Here is a 21,923-nt window from a genome sequence, read left to right as displayed (position 1 = left end):
TTGTGCTTTTATGTATAATAGTGAATTGTATTTAACAAAAATTAGCACTGAACACACAGGCGCCTTCATGCAACTTTGAGGCAAACTGGTCACAAAAATCTTATGGAAATTGGTGATAGATACGTTTCAGTGGCAAATTTCAGAGGGAGATAAATGCATCAATACTACTGATAAAGTTACTCTTTTATATCATATCAAAACTGAAACGAGCTCTAGTCCCCACTGATCTTGTCCATAGGTATCAGATAATAGTTTGGGAATGCTGGGGCATGTGGTCCGCTTCCCCTTGCTATCAGCTACTGGTGCAAGGAGTATACTTATAGTCTGAACACTGATGGCTCCACATACTGTCAAGAAGATGTGACATCAGTCATACCATAAGATCTACAGAACATAAAACCACAGTATGAATAGGAGTTGAACTCTACGAAGCTCCTATCCGTTCTATACAATGATAATTATAGAAATACAGGTCTCCCTAGCTGTCGTTTTAAAGACCAGGAAAAAAAAAATAGGTATATATATATATATATATATACCTAAAATATATAGTTTCGACTTGCATACAAATTCAACTTTAGAACAAACCTGCAGCCCCCATCTTGTATGTAACCCAAGGACTGCCTGTATATACCATCTACCACCAATCTAATACACAACATAAGGAGAAGTTACCTGCATGTAGGACTGCTGACAGCGCTGTACCAGCTGGTGAAATGCAGGGGTACGCAGATGGTTATGGATGTGCGCAGGGTTAAGCCGCTGAAGTGCCTCCATAATAATCTCCTGTAGTACAAAGGGGCTCAGCACACCCTTGGCTGCTCCAACGCAGAACTGATGCACATAATTGACACCTTTTAGAAAGGAACAATAATAAATCAGAACTTTATATACAGGTGCCCAACTCATCGTATTGTGAAAGACAACGGCATTGTCAATGTCTTTTCCCGCCGGTCACTGCGGGCCAGATACCTGCCACATGCCTCCTCTGAGAAGGTCACAGCGCTGGATGCATAAACATCTCATTAATGGAGATGGGAAGAAAAGCTTCAGCAATCAAAGGCAATTGATATTCGCAGTGCACAGTATAGTGGCTACTGATCCATTATCAGAACCGATGCTTACCTAACTTGGCAGCTAAACTCAGGAGCCATTTCACGTCCTCGGTGTAAGGAGGGCTTCTGGAGAAGTTGTAGGGGTGGTCATTGTGGGCTCTGCGACCCAACATCTCTAATGCCAGCATTCCTGGGGGGAAATAGATCCCGTTATTCTCTGAAACTGCAGTTTTTCTTAATAAGTTATAAGACACACTTTAGCAAGAAAAGAAATCTTTCCAAAATGGTGCCTATGTCTAGTAGTCTGAAGGTCAGGAGAATCCAGCACCACCAGACCCTCCGAGCTGCTGTCCTAGAGATCAGGTGCAGCGCTAACAAAGCATTTCACCCGGTCTCAGGGAGAGCACAACCTCAGCGCTGCTCCCTCCCTCCCTCTTTTAGAGTCCTGACAGTAAGGTAAAAGGACCTTTCCTGACATCATCAGGTCATGTGACTGTCTAAAGTCACATGACCAGGCAAGTCACATGTTATGAGCTGCCTGTTCTCTGCAGAAGAGACATTTATATACCCGAAACATGAATTTCTTCACTCATAAACACATTTAAACACTCTGGGACACAAATAAGAGTATATATAGACGTACATCCTATATACAGACCATACACCATATACAGACAGCATATATTCATCACATATATGTTATACAAGTACAATGTGCAGAATAATATGTATTTAAAGAGGACCTGTCACCCCAGTTATATAGCCCGACCAAAATGTTCCCCCTAATCCTGTCCCCAGCCCCTTTATAGTTATTCAATTCTTATTAAAATTTGTGTGTGCAAACTTAGTTTTAATCGATCCAACTTCTCGATTAAAACTAAGTTTGCACACACAAATAAAAATTAAATAAATATAAAAGTGGCTGGGGACAGGATTAGGGGGAACATATTTGTTTGGGGTATTTTTCAGGGGTGAAAGGTCCTCTTTAATGGTGCACATCCTCCAATCTTTACAGTCAGGTTGGGTGACGGGGCTCCCTGACACTTTGGGCCCCATAGCGGCTGTTACCACTGTAGTTACGCCCCTGGAGGGCAATGTTTCAGAGGGGATAAAGAGCAGATGTGGGCGAATGGCGTTACTAACTATAGTGGGGTGAGAGCTGAAGTTATGTAGGGGGTTTAGTAATTGGAAGCGGTTGAGAGCCAGAGCCGCGCGTAGTAGAGCCGCGCGTAGTAGAGCCGCGCGTAGTAGAGCCGCGCGTAGTAGAGCCGCGCGTAGTAGAGCCGCGCGTAGTAGAGCCGCGCGTAGTAGAGCCGCGCGTAGTAGAGCCGCGCGTAGTAGAGCCGCGCGTAGTAGAGCCGCGCGTAGTAGAGCCGCGCGTAGTAGAGCCGTGTGTTTGTGCTCAGGTGTAACAGGGCCGTGTGTAGGAGATATTGCCAAGATCTTTGTATGACAACCAAGCAAATTTTAATTTCTCTTTTTTTATTATGTCAAAATCTGTTGTGTGTCTTATAGTTTGGATCGCACATTGCTGGTGGAATTACTATATTTTCAGTGATGGTGGTGATAACAGAGAGCAGTTTCTCCACATCACAGGCCTTATTGCTGTGGTGTATGACTGCACTTATAGGAATGTTATTAATGTCACTCTCTATCGCTGCCATTTATACTACAACAAGTGACTGCTATTCAGCTACATTGTCCAGGAGGAGCACACACTATCTAACAAGTAATGCTCTTTCCATTGACTGGTACTTGCAATTGTTGCTTGGCATCCATTGACTTGAGGCAGCTCGCTAGCAAACAGAAGAACACTGGATAATAGACATTACACACTCTATAGCAGTAACACGTCAGCGGTTACACATTGCACTTAAACTGAATTTGTAAAATGAGATGACTTTCCAGTTATAAGTTAAAGGAGATTTACCACCAGGATGAAGGATTGTAAACCAAGCACACTGACATTCTGGTCTGTGCCCCCTCTGACAGGATCTGTTCTTCATTATGCTTCTTATGCATTTGTTTTTTACAAAAAAAGGCTTAAAATATGCAAATGAGCCTAAGGGGCACCAGTTTTTATGAAAACCTATGGAGCCCCTCAGGATTATTTGAACAATTTCTAAAGCCTTGTTTTTGTAAAAACAAGGGTAAAGTAAATTGAAAGAAGAACAGATCCTACCAGAGGGGGCGCACACCCGTATGTTAGTGTGCTTGGTTTACTATCCTTTATCCTGGTGGTAGATTTCCTTTTATGATGACAATTTTTAAGAAAAAAAAAATGGAACAAATAGGGAAACCCTGCATTGACAAGGGGGACACACATGATATTAAATTCCTGCTTATGTTGGCTCAGTGTTACACTTTCATGCTTTCCTGTCGATTACTCCATACATTTCCAGGAAGAAGAATGGGGGAAAAAAAGCACCACACATGTAAAACATGACACAAGGACTCCATGCCTGCCAGACGAACAATTACTAACGCTGTTGGAGCTGCTGTTCAGCTGGCAGACGGGGACTCCTTGCATCATATGTCCATTACTCTGTGCGCAGTCCAGGGAATCTGACCAGCACAGGGGTCCGTTCCCATGATCCGAGCATGTCCTGCAGGGGGCTCAACATAGAGATATAAAATCATCCTAGAAGTGAAACATATTTACACTTACCAACACGATAAGCAGAGTGGAGGTAGTGCAAGCCCTGTGGACTGACTGGTTGACTGTGCTGCTCATCCTCCACAGGGAAGCTCCCTGTAACCAGCTGTGTAGGTTGAGTGGTAAGTGTTGTCAGGCTAGTGCCGGGGATTGCTGGAAATGCAGTTCCTGTGTGAACACTCCCTACTGGAATCAGGAAAGTGACAGATTATCAATTAACTATTTTCCTATTCTCTCAGGCCAGGTTATGCACATGTGCACTAGAGAACAGTCACAGCTGGGCCTTCCTTATATGATAGTGGAGTCCAGGAATCTGATCCAATTCCAAAAGTTATACATTTGTCTGCCTAGCAAACATTAAACTACAACTAAGTCTTCTGAATGACAAGATTAATTACATTGTAAATTACAAGATAAATATTTACATATTGGATAAAGTTATGTCCTGATAACGCAAATGATGCTTGGCCTGAATATCCTCGGTACACATCTACATCTCAAGTCAATGTGAATTGTGGTTACAGTAATCTCTCCATTACTGCCTCCACAGTGCGGGACACTAGCAGCACCTACTGGTAGAAGTATGGCACTACAATGCTATCACCCGCCAGGGTTTTTCTTACTTACTTGCTACATTGGATGTCAGCGACAGTCCTGCTTCTGTATGATAAGGATGGACAGCGATCTGTGTCACTGAAGGGACAGGAGCCCCTGGAAAGGACACAGCTGTAGCTGCTATAGAAGGAGTTGTCACTGTGTACGGATACTGGGCTCCGATAAACGCTGGATGAACGCCCTGCAAGAGGAAAATGACAGTCATTAGCCTGGGCAGAGTGTTACGTATGCCTGAGTACAATACACGTGCCATGCTCACTAACTAAAATTATACTCAATCACTGATCTGCGTAATCTGCCACATATGCAGCGGGTTTGTTGGAACCTACTTAAGGTTGTATTCACACGTGGCATTAAGTAATATAACGCTACCGCATTGGAGGGGCCTCAGCCTGATCACATATGTGTATTTAGTGAAACCCATGCGAACAGTAACCAGCACCCAGTGTTTAGCATTTAAACAATACAAGGTGCTGGTGACCGATCACATGTGTTTCACTGGAATCTCATATGGGATCAGACTGAGGCCCGCCCCTCGTAGTGTTGCATTAGTATACGTAAAACCCGCGCCATGTGTGACTGCACCCTAAGAGTTACAGCTGTAAGGATATTAATCCGACTATTAGTAACTCCCCTCTGTTATTTACCTGTGTGTACAATGCTCCTGGAACTGGGAAGACTGCAGGCTGCGGGATCTGCTGGCGAGGGATTCCAATGTACTGAGGATTACACACAGTGGGTATGTGTGTCTGTAGTGTGGTGTAAGGGTGTAGTCCTTGGCTGTGGGCATGGGCCATGGCAGTATGCTGCTGGTAGATTGTAGACCCCACGGATATCACTGGGACCACAGTTGCAGCAGTCACTGCAGCTGCCACGGTCACGGTGGAGGTATCCGGTATGATCCTGTTGTCTGTAAGTCCATGCACCGCCTCGGGCACTGAGCGGGCACCTCTGGTACTGCAGCCAGTAGCTCCTTCCCTCTGTGCCGGAGTGCCACCAACCATTTGCTCATACAACCAATACCACTGGTGAGCCACTTCAAACAAGACTTCTGGGTAAACGCCTCCTCCTTTGGCGGCATCTTCCACTGCCATGCAAGCCTTCTCTAGCATTAGGTTATCCTAGGAAAGTAAACAAGGTTCACAGCTGTCATCTAACGGTATATAGATAAAAGATTGCTATTATTCTTGGGGTCATCTCCCGGCTGTACCTACCTGCTCTTTGCACTGTACCAGAGCTCTCTGGATCTCGTTGGGGTTCAGGGCATGTGCATGGGGGAGGCAGCTCAGAGCAAGTTCTGCGGCAGCTCGAACCATATTGGAATCTCTAGCCCTGGATGCCCGATCTGCCAAGGAGGCAACCTCCGGTGGGGTGAGGTGGCCATCCCAGCACTCCACGAGGATGTTTAGCGCTGCACTTCCAATCTCCATCGCCTGCCCTGGAATTCATAATTTGGTTGACACAATAAATTTCTGATTCTTACGAATATGTGATACTAAAGTACAGAATCCAGTAAGAGCTCTACAATGGGTCACGGTCAGTCTGATCTCTCAATCAGTTTCACACCAACCGAGCAGTAGATGTATAACCTTCACGATACAATTCTGCCAATGAGAACAGTGAAACTGGCCGGCTGTAGCCACCAACACAGACAAGTCAGTCGCTTCTATCACTTTCAGCACAAACATTTTTAGAAGAAATTAAAAAAATTACATTTCATTTACATAAATGTCAGGTTCTAGTATCCAATAAGGCCTTCCTGAAGAACCGCTACTTGCTCCACACATAAAACATGGTGCTCATATGAAAAATATCACCCTTTGGTCAATAGATATTCTGACCCACTTTTGTCCAATGCTTTTCGTCGTTCCAGTCGAACAGCTCCTCGGGGGTCTCAACGTTGGAGAAGTAGGACCAATCAGTGTCCTCACAATAAGATACTGGCTATACAGAGTAACTTCATATGAAGGTTAAAACATATAGATGCAATCTACCATCCAGGTTCACATACCGCTACCTTATTTAAGCCTTACCCATTAGGCCAAAACCAAAAGAAAATATATACAGTAAAGTGCAAACTCCAAGCGTTATAGTAAGCACACAACAAAGTAGTGTTCAATGCGTGTATATTTGGCTAGGGTATGCGGCAGGGGAATAGCACCATCCTCAGATATCGGGTGGATAGGGACAGCCCAATGTTTTAACACACATATATTATGTGTTACATATAATACACTTATATAAAATAGAGATAATGAAAAGAACACCGCTCGACTGGAGCAGCGAAACACGAAGGGCAAAAGTGGGCCAGAATATCTATTGACCAAAGGGTCATATTTTTCATATGAGCTCCATGTTTTATGTGTGGAGTAAGTCACGGTTCTTCAGGAAGTCCTAATTGGATACTAGAACCGTAGATCTATGTAATTTCGTAGTTTCTATACAAAGTTAAAAAAAAAGAAAAATGAAAGGGTATTTTTTAGGTGTTTCTATGATTTCAGTGATTAATGACTACAAGTTGGAAACATCATTATTTTGCCTTTCTGACAGGCATAGAGTCAAGCGATGTGATTTAACTAAACAATAAGTAAAATCAGTCAATAGTAAATGTGTGCATAAACCAGGGTTACATTGGCAATGTTCCTGGTATAAAATCTGCTTCATTAACATGGTAGTAATAGACAAACTGGTATATTTGCTGCTGGCAAACAGATGATGTGCATAGAAGCTGCAGAGAGAAGGGACATTAGCATTTATGAGCTCTGGTATGATGGAGGAATAACATGCTCCTTATATTCTGTCCGCTAACAGCTATGCTGTATAATGCTTCCTTCTCTATACCACAATCCTTCCATCCGCCATGAATATACACTAACGAAAGACTTTGTACATCACCGTTTGGATATTGCTGCACCTGATTCTTAGCGCTCACCAGTTATCCAGGAGACGTGTGAAGAGTAGGTTCTGGACAGCCAATTTGGAGACACAAAGTTGTGTAGACCCAGGGCATAGAGACCGATCTCAAAGGCACAGAGGTGCAGGTTGCGATGGGGCCCTTGGTGTCCACCGCTGGAGGATGGATGTGTAAAAATGGAAGTGCTGCTGTTCCCACCAGCTTTTATGAGGACAGTCTTGGCCAGCTCAAAATAGAAGTGGGCGGCTGCTTCAGAGGGTTGGTTAGGGACATGCGGAGCGTGGCTCTCCAAACGACGCCCTTTGTATCTGGACCAGAGAAACAATCATGTTACTTCCAACATGAAGAAATACTGCTGCGTGTACTATTAAATAAACCAGATGCATGGGCTTACCTTCCAACTTCTACCGTCTTGGCCCTGGCTCCACCACTTGCCCTTCTGCTCCCACTAGAAGATGATGATCCAAGCGAGTCACTAGATGAGCTGCTGATACTGTCACTGTCCTGGCCCCGGCCCCAGGGAGTAGCACCCCAACCTCCACGCAGTGGTCTGCGGCTCAGCGTTGGGGAGCTGTCAGATGTCGTTTCTGGTGCACTGCTGTCAATGCTGGCCATTCCTTTTGTTAAAAACGGATATAAATTGTATAATAAAAAATATTGATACATTAAAGAAAACAATCTTTTGTTACTAAAACTAAAGGGGTTTCTTAACGAAAATGAAAGCATAAGAATAGGAAAGAATAAACCTAATACGCCAGACAGACAGGGAGCCCCCAGTGCTGGAATATTACGATTTTAGAGCCAATGAAATGACACCTAAGATCTAAGGGGACATTACTTTCTCTTGATCATCGTCGAGATGTTACTACACCTTGAATAGAGTCAATCTCTAGTAGATTCTTTGGATTGGATAGGATTTGGAAAGATATACTCCTGTCTAGATAAGGTCTCACTTGTGACAATATATATTAGGGAAAATATAGGAGCAAAGAACTGCCTGTAGAGCTCAGAGTCAGGATACGGCGGAGAATCAGAGATGATAACACTACAACTACGAGTAAAGTAGCCTCCATAATTCTTGAATGGAAGAAGTTTACAACAACCGGATCTTGGTGCCAGAGGTGATTAAGAATGCAATGGACCAGGAGGATTAGACAGCTTATTGCCTTCAATTATATGAATCAATGATACAACAAATACAATGCCACAGATACCGTATTACTGCCATAAAAATTACCTGTGTGCTTTTTTTTCTGACGCACTGGTGAACCCCAGCACCTGCCATTATATCCTCCGCGGTTTCCCAATGCAAGGCGGCTTGGAACTTTTCCTTCTTGCTTGTACACTTGTGCTTCCGCCGGTTCATTGCTAGATTTCTGGGAACCATCTGTAACATGGTACACAATGAAGCTAGTACAGACCATAGATCCAACCCAGATAATTCAGTAGTGACATGAGGTAATGTAGATCAGTGACCCCACAGCGCTGACACAATGACACAACTGGGGAGGCATTCTTTCAGCTACAGATACACTACTCAAAAAGGGTTATTTGGATTATGGGTGAAAGGCATTATATGGCCACATACAAATGAATGTGCGTCCTGTCTGTTATTACTGTGTGAGCGCTGTTCCCCTGCCGATGACAGTACAAAATCAGCCTGGGCCCCAAACTTTAGCAGGAATAGGACCTGCGCCATAATTTGTCACCCAGGCAGTCTGTTCATGCATGGGACTGTGGAACCATTTGAGATACATGGGGACGTGTGTAAGCCGCAAAGAATGTACACAGTTTTAACATATTTTGGTACATTCAGGTTTATTCAACTCAGTGCTTATTAAAAACAAGCTTTAATGGAAAAAAAAATGTTTAAAATGTTTTAGTTATTTGTGTACTAAACAAAAGAAAAAACATATCATTAATATAACTATCACAAACTAGCAGAACAGAACTGCAAAATTTGACCTGGAGATTCGGGTAACAATGAACCTCGGTAATGAAGGGGTTAAAACTAATATTTAACACCTTACTTTACAATTTTCCTCAGTCTTATTCCTATGAGATGCTGTGCTCACAATGTGGTTACATTATCAGGACACAGGGTCTAGCTACACTTTTATTTAGCTTCTGAATATTCTACTAGTATTTGACACGTAGGAAAAGAGAAACGAGACAGATCAGGGATATGAGATGGATATAACACACCATGACACACTGTCACCTCTGCTACATCTCAGCTATAACACACACACACACACACAGAGTGCCCTCCTCCTTTGGATAAAGACATTGGGGGTCATTTACTAAGGGCCTGATTCGCGTTTTCCCGACGTGTTACCCGAATATTTCCGATTTGCACCGATTTTCCCTGTATTGCCCCGGGTTTTTGGCGCATCAGCGCCGGCATGCACGCGGTGGAAATCGGGGGGCTTGGCCGAACGATAACCCGATGGATTCTGAAAAACCGCAGCATTTAAAAAAATTTTAAAAAAGTGTCACGGTACACGGGCTTACCTTCACCAGGTATAGGATGGTGCATTCCGGCGGACCTCGGGGAACTTCAGCGCAGCAGCGACATCTGGTGGACGTCGGAGGACCTGTCTTAGTGAATCGCCGGAAGACCCGAATCCACCGCACAGAACGCACCGCTGGATCGCAAATGGACCGGGTAAGTAAATCTGCCCCACTATCTTTTCTGTAGCTTGTAGAGTAAACTCTGGAGGTTGCTTGCCGGCAGAAGGTGACCGTGTCTGGACTGGTCTTGCAATGGAGGGGGAGGCAGAGAGTACTGCATCGTGCAGACAGAAGAAGCTATTCATGATAAGAAGCTGCCCTGCCCAGCTATAGTCAGAAAATTTATGGTTGGATCCCAGGGCAACCAAAATTGTATACACCAGGACTGAAATTATGTATGTTTTTTAAACTAAATTGAATTAAAGAATGTGTTATTTTATTATCCTGAGTATATTTAAGAATCTTGTCTTCGTGTGAATCTCCCTTTAATGTGAAATTATTTTGCCCTAGAACAGGTCAAAACGGTAGAAAATTAAGTGTTATTGGGCAAGTCTAAGATTTTGCAGCATACACATGTTCATAGATGAGAGAACTCTAACACAATCACATTGAGCATGACAATATGCAAGGATAAACAATAAGTAAGGTTACCTTGTGTGTTCTTCTCAGAGAAGTTCTCAGAAATCCCTCCATGGACTGTGGTGGTAACACCGGGCTGCTGGTGAGTGGCTGGGCTACCTGATATTAGAATGGCTGTCGTAGACTGTGACGCATGTTTAGAGGGAGACTTTTGACTGGCTGTTGTTGGCTTACTGGAAGAGTAGAAGGAACTCAAAGTTTGAGGTTTGTGGGTTTGACTTTCACGATCCAACAGCTTGTCCAGAATCTGGATTTAGATATAGAAAGAGAGAATTAAGCATCTGAGCAACAAAAGCGACTAGAATTACAAGCTACAAAGAGCTTTACTTATGTTGTATGTTGGCTGCATTGGAACCATACTCATAATCATAATCTTAACAAAAGTCCAAGGAGTCCTTTTGTATATTTCAACAGGTACCCCCTATTTATGAAACCTTGTAGGGATATTGTCCGGTATAGACGACAATACATTAGAGGACAGTAGTCCCTTGAGAGGGCAGTGTCTCATATAGCCTATAGCCTCACTATGTTGCCTTGAAGGAAATCTACCACCAGGATGAAGGATTGTAAACCAAGAACACTGACATACTGGTGTGCCTCACATCTAGCATGAACCACTCTTCTTTTGGCTTCTTAAGCACGGTATTAAAAAAAAAAAAATTTAAATTATATCCTTTGGATCCTGGAGCCCCTCATTTGCATGTATTTAAAAACTTTTTTTCCTTAAAGGACATCTAGCACCAGAAGCCTGTATGCAAATAAACACCTATGGAGCTTGGAGCCCCTCAGGCTCATTTGCAAACAGTCCTTCATCCTGTTGGTAGATGCCCTTTAATAACAAGAGCAAAGGAAGCTTAGAGAAGAGTAGATCCTGCCAGAGGGGGCACACACCAGTATGTCAGTGTGCTTGGTTTACAATCCTTAATCCTGTTGGTAGATTTCCTTTAAGTCCATAAGGTCACACACAGATTGTTGTATGCTTAGGCACAACCCACCTCAAGCATTCGGAGACTATTTCCAGTTGACAGTGTACAATCTCATAAATAAGCTATAGTGAAGCTTTCCATTTACACTTCTGCTTTACCAAGCTGAACAAAAGGCACCGAGATTGTGATGTATTGGATACATGTTGTTGTCTGAATACCTTTTTCAGCTTGGATTGATCATCCTTGTAGGTAATCATTAGAGCTAGTGCCAGATCTCCTTTCTCTCTTCTTGTTCCCTCGCAAAGCAAAGGATGCTCTGCTTCACTGACTGTCGTCTTCATGCCTGTGCAAATGAGTCAGAAAAAAAGCAATTAAAGGCAATTTGTTTCAGACTTTACACTGATATTCAAGAGATGGAGAATAAATGGGACAAAGTGATCTTTAGAGCAGCTGATATCCCATGATATGCAGCATCGCATCATGACACAACATAACAAGAAAAACTTTACTGTGATGGGTCTCGGCAACAAGAGTGAGGCAAAGAAAAGACTGTCCTTTGACAGGACCACTTCCCCAGTATTGCCGGTTTCTACTATAAGGATCAAGTTTCAGAGACATATCCCCTCCACTGTCAAAATGGGGGGCAGAGTGTATTATTGAGCAAAAAAAAAATATTTTTTTTTATTTTATCAATTGGCTGAAATGAAACAAAGTGAAAAATTAAAAGGGGTCTGAATATTTTCTGTACCCACCGTATCATCCCATGTAGTATCATGTATGTGCAGATAAGTTAAAAACATTTTAATTGAAGCGTCGTCTTCCTAGTTCAGCAAACACTGCAAAAGAGTTTACTATTGCCAACCAATAATTATTATTAAAGCGTGTCCAATGAACGCTGCAGTCATTAGCTGGAGCCAATCATTTCAGCTCCACAGACATAACAATTATAGTTAATGATTGTCGTTATACCGCGGCTCATTAACAATAACGGTTACATCTGTGGCCGTCTATCATTACGCCGCTGGGTTTATATGCAGAGACAAATCTATTATGTACATGTGTAAGGTGCTTTAAATACATATTTGTTTTATAGTGGCGACACAAACCTGCTGCCGCGCTGCATAACGCACAATAGAGAGGCACAATGCCGGAGAAGGAACGGCTCAATTAAACGACAAAACAAACAATTAGAGAGAAATCTGTGAGGCCGCTTCATACGTAAATGACTTACCTAACGCAGCAACAGCTGCCTCAAAACCCAGCTCTTCATCCCCAGGCATCTCGTTGTTACGGTTGCGACTTGGAGGACGAGAACCTGTTGGGGATACCACTGCAAGACAAATAGTCAGAGTCATGCGGATGTAATCTCATACATTTTATTCTAAATATTGCATTTAAAATGGATTTTGACCCCTTTTTTTGGACACTTCTATGTAATAATATAAATATTGCTAACAATTAAACCTTTCAGGACCTCGCCCTTTTTTGTTTTTTTAATTTTCATTTTTCACTCCACATGATCAAAAATCCATAACAGTGAAAAACCGTTATTTTTTGATAGATCAGGCTTTTCCGGACACCTAATGTGTTTATGATTTTCACTGTTTATTTATATGTATATCAGTTCTAGGGCGGCGATCAGCGGGAAAACACCCGCGATCGGTGCTGGCAATATGCAGCAAAGACTTACCGGCTACGGAGAGGGCTCAGCGCGTGAGCCATCTTCATGCAGCCGCGGCCGACCCGTGACGTGCTATTACGTCACGGGTCGTGAACGGGTTAACCAGAATTATACATTACACCCATCAGTGTGCACACTGGGCATGTACTATACCAGTGTGGAAATACTGTAAAATTCCCTCCACTGAACAAAGGGTGCTGACCAAGAAGCTTGAGTTGTGACTTAATTTTCTTTAGTTCAATCAAAATGCAACATAAGGCTGGGTTCACACCACATTTTATGCATACGCTAAATGTATATGTCGAGAAAGCAAGCTATGTCTTTTCATCCTGCAGCCTTCCGGCTGAGCGACGTGTGTTTCAGTGGGGATAATGTACTGCTATGGGGAGCGGATGCAGCAAATTGCATCCCTCTTCCAGGCTTGATGAGCGTCACTTGGCAGGATGGGTGACACCACTGAGGGAACAGCCGTTCATGTACACTTACACACAGCCTAAGTCGCATTTCAAGACCCTACGTGGCTCTTTCTCAGTTTTCAGCAAAAACAAAGGAAGAGCCCGTCAAAGGTTTGAAATGTGCCTTATATATCATGTAACGGGTTTCCAAATATATCGGTTGAGCAGCAGGCTTCAATTACAATGATTTTCAGCCCAGTAAAGAAAATTATTCTCCAGTGTATCCATGGATTCAAGAATACAGAAGTTAGACTTGTGTCAGGAAATCCTAAACCATCTTCTAACCTTTGTTATAAAAAGAAGGGGCACCAACACCCCCTCTATAGGCAGATCATCTAAACAAAGATTTGAACAAACCACCTTACCAGTGGCCTGAATGAATTTGTTGAAGGTGAAGGATAAGCAAATGCTCATTTGTTGGTTGATCACATGTTTTCCAAGGGAATAATTTATTTGTTGCATACATTGTATATGGTATAAAGTGCAATGGCTGCATGTAAATAACAGTGAATGAGCACAGATTTGTCTGATCATTGATAATGGCTCATTGTGTGCAAAAATAATCCTGCCCTATAAATCTAGAAGCATCTAATCCACTTAAGCATAAATCAGTTATGTAGTCGGCAATGCCCTCTTGTGGACACAGTGGGTTAAATCTAACACTATGAATGGTCTCTTGCTTTAAAACATCTGAATCTAAGGATTGTACATCATCAACACAACCATGAACACAAGTTGATGGTAGTTGTCAAGTCGGGTTACTGCAAGTTTAGGCCTTATGCCACTGAATGAGAGTGGAGATGCAGTATTCAGGCACAAACACTTCACTGTAAATAGAGCCAGATATCTATATCCAGGAAAGCCTGTAAACAATGCTGATCATATGGTAGTCAATCTAGATAAAAAGACATACCTGGGGTACAAAGGACGTCAAAAATAAAACTGGCCAACATAAGAGGAAGCACAGGCCGATAGTCGCACAGTGTGCCATCTCGCAGGTCTTTAGCGCGTCCACGAATAGTGTTCATTTCGTTGGCGTCTAAAGGAATCTTCTTGAGAAGAGAGACGATCTCAGATTCTTGGTATGCCAACTTTACCTACAATGAAATACAGAAGTGTGGAATTGTAAAACAGGGGTAGCAAAATAATGAGCAACTAATGTGGATCACTAGTTAATTGTAACTGCATTTTGTTCAATTTTATATTGGGCTATGCAAGACCAATCCTGAGAAATTTCAGTTTTCATTTTAATTTCCCACACATTCATGTCCCCCATTATTGTGACAGGATGTGACAATATAATCTAGGGGTTTAGCAACTATTTACTTTATCCCATATCCACATGACAATAGGGGATAACAAGCTGATAAGTGGGGGATCTACTGCTAGCACCCCCACCATGTCCCATTCTGGAGGTCCCCATATGGAGAATCAGGATCAAATTCTTACAAATGGGCAAGTTGAGCATGCACCCTGCTACTCCATTCGATTGTTTTGAAGTATTGGAAATTGCAGAACACAACACTCAGCTATCTCTGGCACCATCATAGACAGTGAATAGGAGTTTCAGAGAAAGCCAAGTGCTGTGCTCAGCAATTTCCAACAGTGGAATACTCGTCCTGCCCCCAGCCCATTAGTGATAACGGGACCTCCACTCTGCAGAAGTTATAAACCCATTTCCTCCTTTCTATTCCTTACTCCGCTGAACACATTGATTACCTCTAATGCTTTGGTGGAAGCCGGGGGTCTCTGAAGCTCCAGGGCAAACATTCCAATACAGAAGGCCAGGTTGTGGTACTCCTGCCGCTCGCTGAGCACGGTTAAGAGGAAAGCTGCTTTGGACAAGGTGTTTGTTGCAATCCAAGTCTGTTTGCTTGTTGACACTTTGTTCTTTTTACCCTGTATCATAAAGAAACATAATTATCTTCTTTTACTTTGTAACCACCAAAGATTACAGCTTAGGCATAACTTTTGTATTATAATTATATGATGGTTTCATCAACCCCTTTATTGCATTATAAATTTTGCACCGATTGACTTCTTAGTGAGCAGCCTACTTTACATCTTAACCTTTTCCCCACCAAGGAAACAGCTCATACATCCTCACAGATTGGCACCTATGGCCAAGGGCGTGTGAAATATCTCCACCATTGTAGGAGCCATAACTTAGGAACCCTGGCACCAGAGGTCACGCTAACATTTTCCAGAATGGTAATAATTCTCCTCCCAATTTTGAGGAGGAGTATAAAGTTTTTTATTAATGCAAATAACTCCAAGGCATAAATAGTGTTAAAGGAAAGCATAAAACACATGGTAGATTTCCTTTAATAGATAGATTTATACAATGATTACAGACATTGTTTTCTGTGCTTAAATAGCCCATTGGGACAATTATACTAACCTTACATCATGCATTAGACTGCGTTCACATGAACAGCGGGTGCCGTTACCAATCGCATGCATTTCTATGGAAACACATATGGGTTTAGGCCGAAACACCTCCAACGGGGATTTGCCATGCTCTATGCTACTCCCAGTATCCAAACAAGGAAACACATGGCCGACTGAATGTAGCCCATGGCTGTGGCTTTTATCGGTTTATTGGTTCCATCACCTTCTACACATGACTGTTTGATCTTTTTATTTAGCTTTTTTGGAATTGAGAAAAATTGCAAATCTTGAACTGTTTTTTTAGAACGTTTTTTTACACCATTTACCACTTATTTTTTTTTATTATAAAAAGTATATGTAAACTAGATTTTTTTTTTTAATTTTGGGATTAATTTTTTTGCTACATTTCTCAGTCCCATTATGGGGCTTTCACATGTCAGTTGTTGCTTGTATAATAAACTGCAATACGTCTGCATTGCAGTGTATCATTTACTGGACTTATATGATTGCGGAGCCTATATAGACTTACACGGCAGACCCTGATGCCATAAATACTATCGGACCCTCACGATATGTGAGATAGATGGATGACAAAGGGAATCCTCTCCCTCACTAAGCATTTCGATACTTTGGTTGTGTGAGGGGCGTTTTACATTTTTAGTGGTTGCATTTGGGTTTTATGTGATTTTCTGATCGCTTTTTATGAGGATTTTTTGGGTGGTTCTCTTTTACAATATTTAATGCAGTGGTTAAGAATTTTTATTGAACTATTTTTTAGTTAAAAATTATGTAAACTTTGGTTCTTTTGTTTGTGTGGGCCTTTGAAACTTTTAGTATTATATCTAAGATTTTAAAACGGTCTTTTACATTTTATTTAAAGACAATTTACACCTATTACCGGTAGAATGCGCTGCAATACTCTGTACTCTGTATATTCCCACCTGTCAGTCACTTCTGTTTTTTGCTGTTCCTCCGTTATTGCTCTTAGAAATGTATACATAAATTGACAATTGGCTGTTACCAATTGAGAAAGAGTTCAAGAAAAGAAGATGTCATACTGATAAGAAGAACTTCATTCTGTGTATTTGTTGGAGGTCTTAGCAGTCAAACTCAAACACTTGAGGAAGTAAGGGCATGTCCTAGGTCCAATCCTTGCCTTTGTTTATTAGATACTGATCTGTTAATGATTCTCACCTTAGTTGGGGGCTGCTCAACCTTGAGGTCAGGTGGATTAGCCAACAGATCCTGTGCTAGTTCCACGGTAAGACGACAAGCTTCACTGCTGTACCCATGAGCGTACAGAGCCTCAGCACATGCAAACAATACCTGGAATAACAAACAGACGTTACATACGAGTTGCGCAATCTTAAAGCGGTGCGCCTCTTGCCGCTGATATTTAGGAAATCTTAAATCAAGTAAAATGTCAGGGAAGGACATAACTGTAGGTAGTAAATATTAAAAATAATTGCTGAGGAGTATATATGAATACCAGGTTCAACATGTTATTACCTCCATTCGGTTTTCCTGGTCCAGCGGCTTTATTCCTGCAAATATATCCTGTTCTTCTTCTGTTCCTTCCTCCGCTTTCTCTTCTTCATTTTTAGCTGCCTCTTGTGGGTTTAAGTAATAAGCTTGATAGTCATCTTCTTCCTCACCCTTTTCACGGCTCCGACCTTCCTCTGCTACTTTGTTGCCCCCATCACCCCCACCCACTGCTCCGTCCACAGCCACCACCTCCTTCTTCAGGATTTTTCCCTCCTCATTATCAGCAACAACTGAATCCCCTTCTCCACTAACTGCAGGAGGTTCCACAACTGTATCAGTCTCAGGTTTAGGCATAGCCGTACCAACGATGACAGAGGAGTCTAGGCCTTCTGAGAAGTAAACGCCTCCCTCATCCTCAAAGTTGTCCCGGTATCTTCTACTCAGTGGCGATTCGATAAAGCTGAAGGTATTACTGGCTTCAGCTCCGAGAGCCATACTACTATCATCAAGACTCATTTCTGCCATGTCTGGCTCTAGAGAGCTGTCCTCACTACTCATGCGACGCTTGCCGCTGTGCTTGTTGGTCAGACATTTGCTTGCTGGTATCTTTGTTTTATTGACTGTAGATTTATATATGGCCTTCTCTCCTCCCTCTGTAGAAAGTCTCCGCAGAACTCTTTGAGGCACTTCAGATGCCACTTTCCTTTTGCCTACAAGCTCTTTAGGACGTACGGACATTTCTTGTGAAGAAGGACGTGATCTATCACCTAAGAGCAGACAGCCCTCGTGTCCTTGTGCGCGACCACCTTCACACACAGCCTCTGAACACTGCAGCCGGCAGGTTCTTTGCTGAAAAGCTTTGACCCAACAGAAAGAGTTTTTCTTGTCAGTGCTGCAATAAGTGATTCCTGAAATGGGGTACGCCTCTTCCCAATTGAAATAGCACGCCTCGACTGCTGGTTTAAAGCCTTGGAAAAGTTTATCCAAAGACTTTTTATGCTGGCCCCTCTTGACGTTCTCAATGACTTTTAGCTGCCACTGGCGTAGCTGAGCGCACAGGTCTCGTCGTCTGTTAGACAAGACATAAAAATAAAAGCAAGGAATGAATTCATCATGTACGCACAGTGTGAGAAAGTGAAGACTGATCATGTCTCAGAGCAGAACTGTTCCAGTTGCCCATGCCAACCAATCAGAGCTCAGCTTTCATTTTCCCACAGCTGTTAATAAAATGGAAGTTAAGTTCTGATTGGTTTTCATGGGCAACTAGAACAGTTTTACCTTAGACAAATCTCCCCCATAGTATGTATATATGTGCTATTTACCTTTGTGGGCTGATAGTTGGATCTAGAACCGCCAATCTCCATAGTACCACCATCTCATCGCACATACTAGCGCAGGCATGAGCAGCGACTTCTGACTGTCCATTACTACGACCTGTATGTCCACTGGCACTGCTATGAGATGCTGACGTCCGCACGTTGTACCACCAACCTGTTATCTGTAGACACGAACCAGAGTAAATTAAAAATGCTATACAGCAAGCTTTCTTACAAGGCTGAATTGATCATGAATACCACTTGAACAGGATTCAGTAGCACTTTTAGCCAAACAAAGCTGCAAACAGTGTTCAGCCCCGTGTACCCATACCTTTGTCTGTGTTTTGTTAGTAGCAGCAGGACTGTGAAAACTGTATTTATTTTCCAGGATTGTGTTTCTAGGTACCACAGAACCGGAGATATCCACAATTACAGTTATGATTAAAAAAAAATTATTTTTATATACACCTCTCCATTCCTGGCTTAACACTAGATATCTCAGGTTCTGTGAAACCTACATACACAAACCATATATCAAGTGTCACGATTCAGAAAATTCTGAAAGCAGAATAGAGAAGGCGCTGCAGGGAGACCGGTGACAGTTTACAGAAGTACATGCACCCTCTACATATGTAGCTGAACCTGAGGAAGGGGGGAGGAAATCTACCATAAAAATGTTGTTATCTGATGTTTGGAGGAATACATATACTCAGCTGGACTATGCTATTAATCTAAATATATAAATAAATATAAATTTGCAGTCCCTTGGTTGGCTGGTGAGGCATATGCATGTATTACTGGAAACATCAATTCTAGAATTACATTTATTTATTCTTGTGTAGTTAATAATATGAATTATTAATAAAACTGAATATTTTAAAGAACTATAAACACAGATTTTTCTTGGATTTGGTTTACTAAAAATAATGTAGCGCCATATTAGTTGAGATTTTCATGGAGACCCGTGGATACACATGGTTGATCCATGATTCACACACCTGCAATTATTATGATGATATATGTTAATAGGAGTCCGTGCTGAACTAGAATGATGCTTCTGTTCTGTGGGGAAGCTAGGATTCCTTGCATCATATTATAACAAAACTGAGATGCAAAGAGTCCATTTTCTGGAACTGTGGATGATCAGTGAATACCGCCCATTGGAGGTTCAGGATTCATAGACCAACGCTCGACCGTTTTAGCCCTCAGTGTAAAGTAAAAAATGGAAGCCATAAGAAAATTGTGTATATCAACATGACCCGAGTGCTAGAGCAAAACAGCAACTTGACTGTGGTCCTAGAAACAGCAGGCATGAGCAGGACTAGTGCCAGGCAATTTAAATCTCTACAGAAAAAGACATTTTATTTTATTCTAGATTTTTTTTACATATGCCCTAACACCTCTAGGTTTCTTCCCTTATATTTATGCTGCTAACTTCTATATGCTGTGTCTTCTTATCTTTATATGGCTCTACTGCTGCATTATGGGAGCTAGCTTCAAGATGGTCTCGGGGAGGGGGGGTCTCCTGTATTATGGGGGCTACTCCGGGGGGTGACCTGCATTATAATTCTGCATTGAGATCTCCGGTATTATACGTCAGGAGGGGTCTCCTGAATAATTATTATCTGGTGTGTGTGCACTGTATTTTTTTAAATCTGCTCTAGGGTATGTATTAGTTCTGTATTTATCTGTTTTTTGGGGTGGTATTTTGTGCTGTACTTTGGTTTTTGTTGCATCTACGGTTCTGGTTACTAATGCAGCCCCTTGAATTTGAGCAGTCTGACAATGAGACCCTTGAACAGTTGAGATTATGCCCACCTCACCTCTAAACAATACAACCAGCTTCCAGGAACCAGAGGGATAAGAGTTAGTTTCATGTCGGGGACAAAACCAACATCTGTATCCCAATTCAGCTGGAGGGTATGGGATGAGGGACATTATTTCTATCCCTGTTATGGCGTTGACAACAATTTCGAAATTGTAAAAAAAAAAAAAAAATCGGAAATGTGCTCCTACGAACGGGCAAATCAATCAAACGATGAATATCCCAGGCCAAGGTAAGTCTATGTTCTGTTGTTCAGAAAATTGCTAGCACACCTGCACAGGCCTTAAGTCGTGAAGTGACATTAACTCTGAAATCACTTTTCCTAAGGTGTCATAACATATACCTGCTCATAGGTCAGACACTGTTCAGTGAGGATTTCCAGTAGGGGGGCTGCATTTGTATCCCGTCTCTTGAACATCTCACGAACAATGGACAAAAGATTCCATATACCTTCTGGTTCCCTTCCTCTTAGAGGACGCAGGAGACAGGCCCATTCTGCTGCGGCAGGAGGCTCAGTAGATGACAGATACATAGAATTTACATCACTGTTTAGATAGACAAGAGAAGTAAAAATAAACAAACTTGGGCTCCTAGATGCATTTATCATTCAGTTATCTTTTTTTCTTTTGTGACTTCTGGTATCTCTGTGTACCCTTTGTAGATGCCATCAATATCGATGGGTTGTGTGTTAAATATTGGAGTTTTTTTCCTGGCCAAAATTACTGATAACATAACCAGCCCCATAAATCACACTCTTAAGCAACTAATAACCATAGAATAAAACAGAGGGACCTGTAATTCTTGTGGAGGTCAGATCAAGGTATTGCAGATCAGCTCCCATTCATATAAAAAGAAGCTGAGCAGCAGTGGCTCAGTTCAGTCACTGCACAGATATCAAAACCGTCTGTTTCCTGCTTTATTGTTCTGATTATGTCAATATTTTTGGCCCTGAAAACCCCTATAACTGGTAAACCAAACACAAACATATATATGTTTCATACTAGCATTGGCAATTTAACTACACAATACAAACTTACCTGAATACAACAGGTGAGGGGCCACAAAACTTATGAAGCGTCTTCTTAATGTTATCACTCAGTGTGGATTCATCCAGGTACCAAGTGCTCTGGTCAGATGCAGAGGGTCCTGCTGTGGGATCTGTATAAAAAAACCTTCAATAAGCTTACCAATATAAAGATAAGACAGTCCAAATCAGAGCATCAAAGGGGCATTGTCATCTTATTCCCAGTCCCGAGATCCCCCACCCATCTTGAGAATGGAGACCCCCTTTCCTCTGCCAGTCCTCTATTAAAGTCTACAGGAGCAACAAAATAATTTTCTGTGCTCCCATAGACATGAATGGAGAACCAAGCACGGAAAACTCTCTGTTTGTGCCCAAGTGTGAATACAAGAAAGAATACAATTTCTGGTTGTTTTAAGACTTTATATTC

The 21,923-nt window shown here is 42.1% G+C and overlaps 1 protein-coding gene across 1 annotated transcript in view; it reads right to left on the bottom strand.

The window, feature by feature from the left end:
• The window catches only part of ZSWIM8 (zinc finger SWIM-type containing 8), a 47,766-nt gene that overhangs the window by 1,848 nt on the left and 23,995 nt on the right, over positions 1-21,923 (bottom strand). The window contains exons 7-25 of the mRNA XM_072130503.1: positions 21,510-21,630; positions 20,816-21,017; positions 18,654-18,829; positions 17,356-18,400; positions 17,041-17,172; positions 15,175-15,354; positions 14,369-14,552; positions 12,551-12,649; positions 11,538-11,662; positions 10,406-10,640; positions 8,478-8,627; positions 7,635-7,857; positions 7,259-7,548; positions 5,541-5,764; positions 4,974-5,447; positions 4,339-4,507; positions 3,724-3,897; positions 1,126-1,245; positions 676-854 (exon numbers count right to left, since the gene is read on the bottom strand). Of these exons, the coding sequence (XP_071986604.1) occupies positions 676-854; positions 1,126-1,245; positions 3,724-3,897; positions 4,339-4,507; positions 4,974-5,447; positions 5,541-5,764; positions 7,259-7,548; positions 7,635-7,857; positions 8,478-8,627; positions 10,406-10,640; positions 11,538-11,662; positions 12,551-12,649; positions 14,369-14,552; positions 15,175-15,354; positions 17,041-17,172; positions 17,356-18,400; positions 18,654-18,829; positions 20,816-21,017; positions 21,510-21,630 (4,502 nt within the window). The remainder of the gene's footprint in view (positions 1-675; positions 855-1,125; positions 1,246-3,723; positions 3,898-4,338; positions 4,508-4,973; positions 5,448-5,540; positions 5,765-7,258; positions 7,549-7,634; positions 7,858-8,477; positions 8,628-10,405; positions 10,641-11,537; positions 11,663-12,550; positions 12,650-14,368; positions 14,553-15,174; positions 15,355-17,040; positions 17,173-17,355; positions 18,401-18,653; positions 18,830-20,815; positions 21,018-21,509; positions 21,631-21,923) is intronic.

This window comes from Engystomops pustulosus, chromosome 11 (genome assembly GCF_040894005.1).
Source record: "Engystomops pustulosus chromosome 11, aEngPut4.maternal, whole genome shotgun sequence".
Lineage (NCBI taxonomy): Eukaryota > Metazoa > Chordata > Amphibia > Anura > Leptodactylidae > Engystomops > Engystomops pustulosus.
This window is presented reverse-complemented; position numbering and strand designations above follow the sequence as displayed.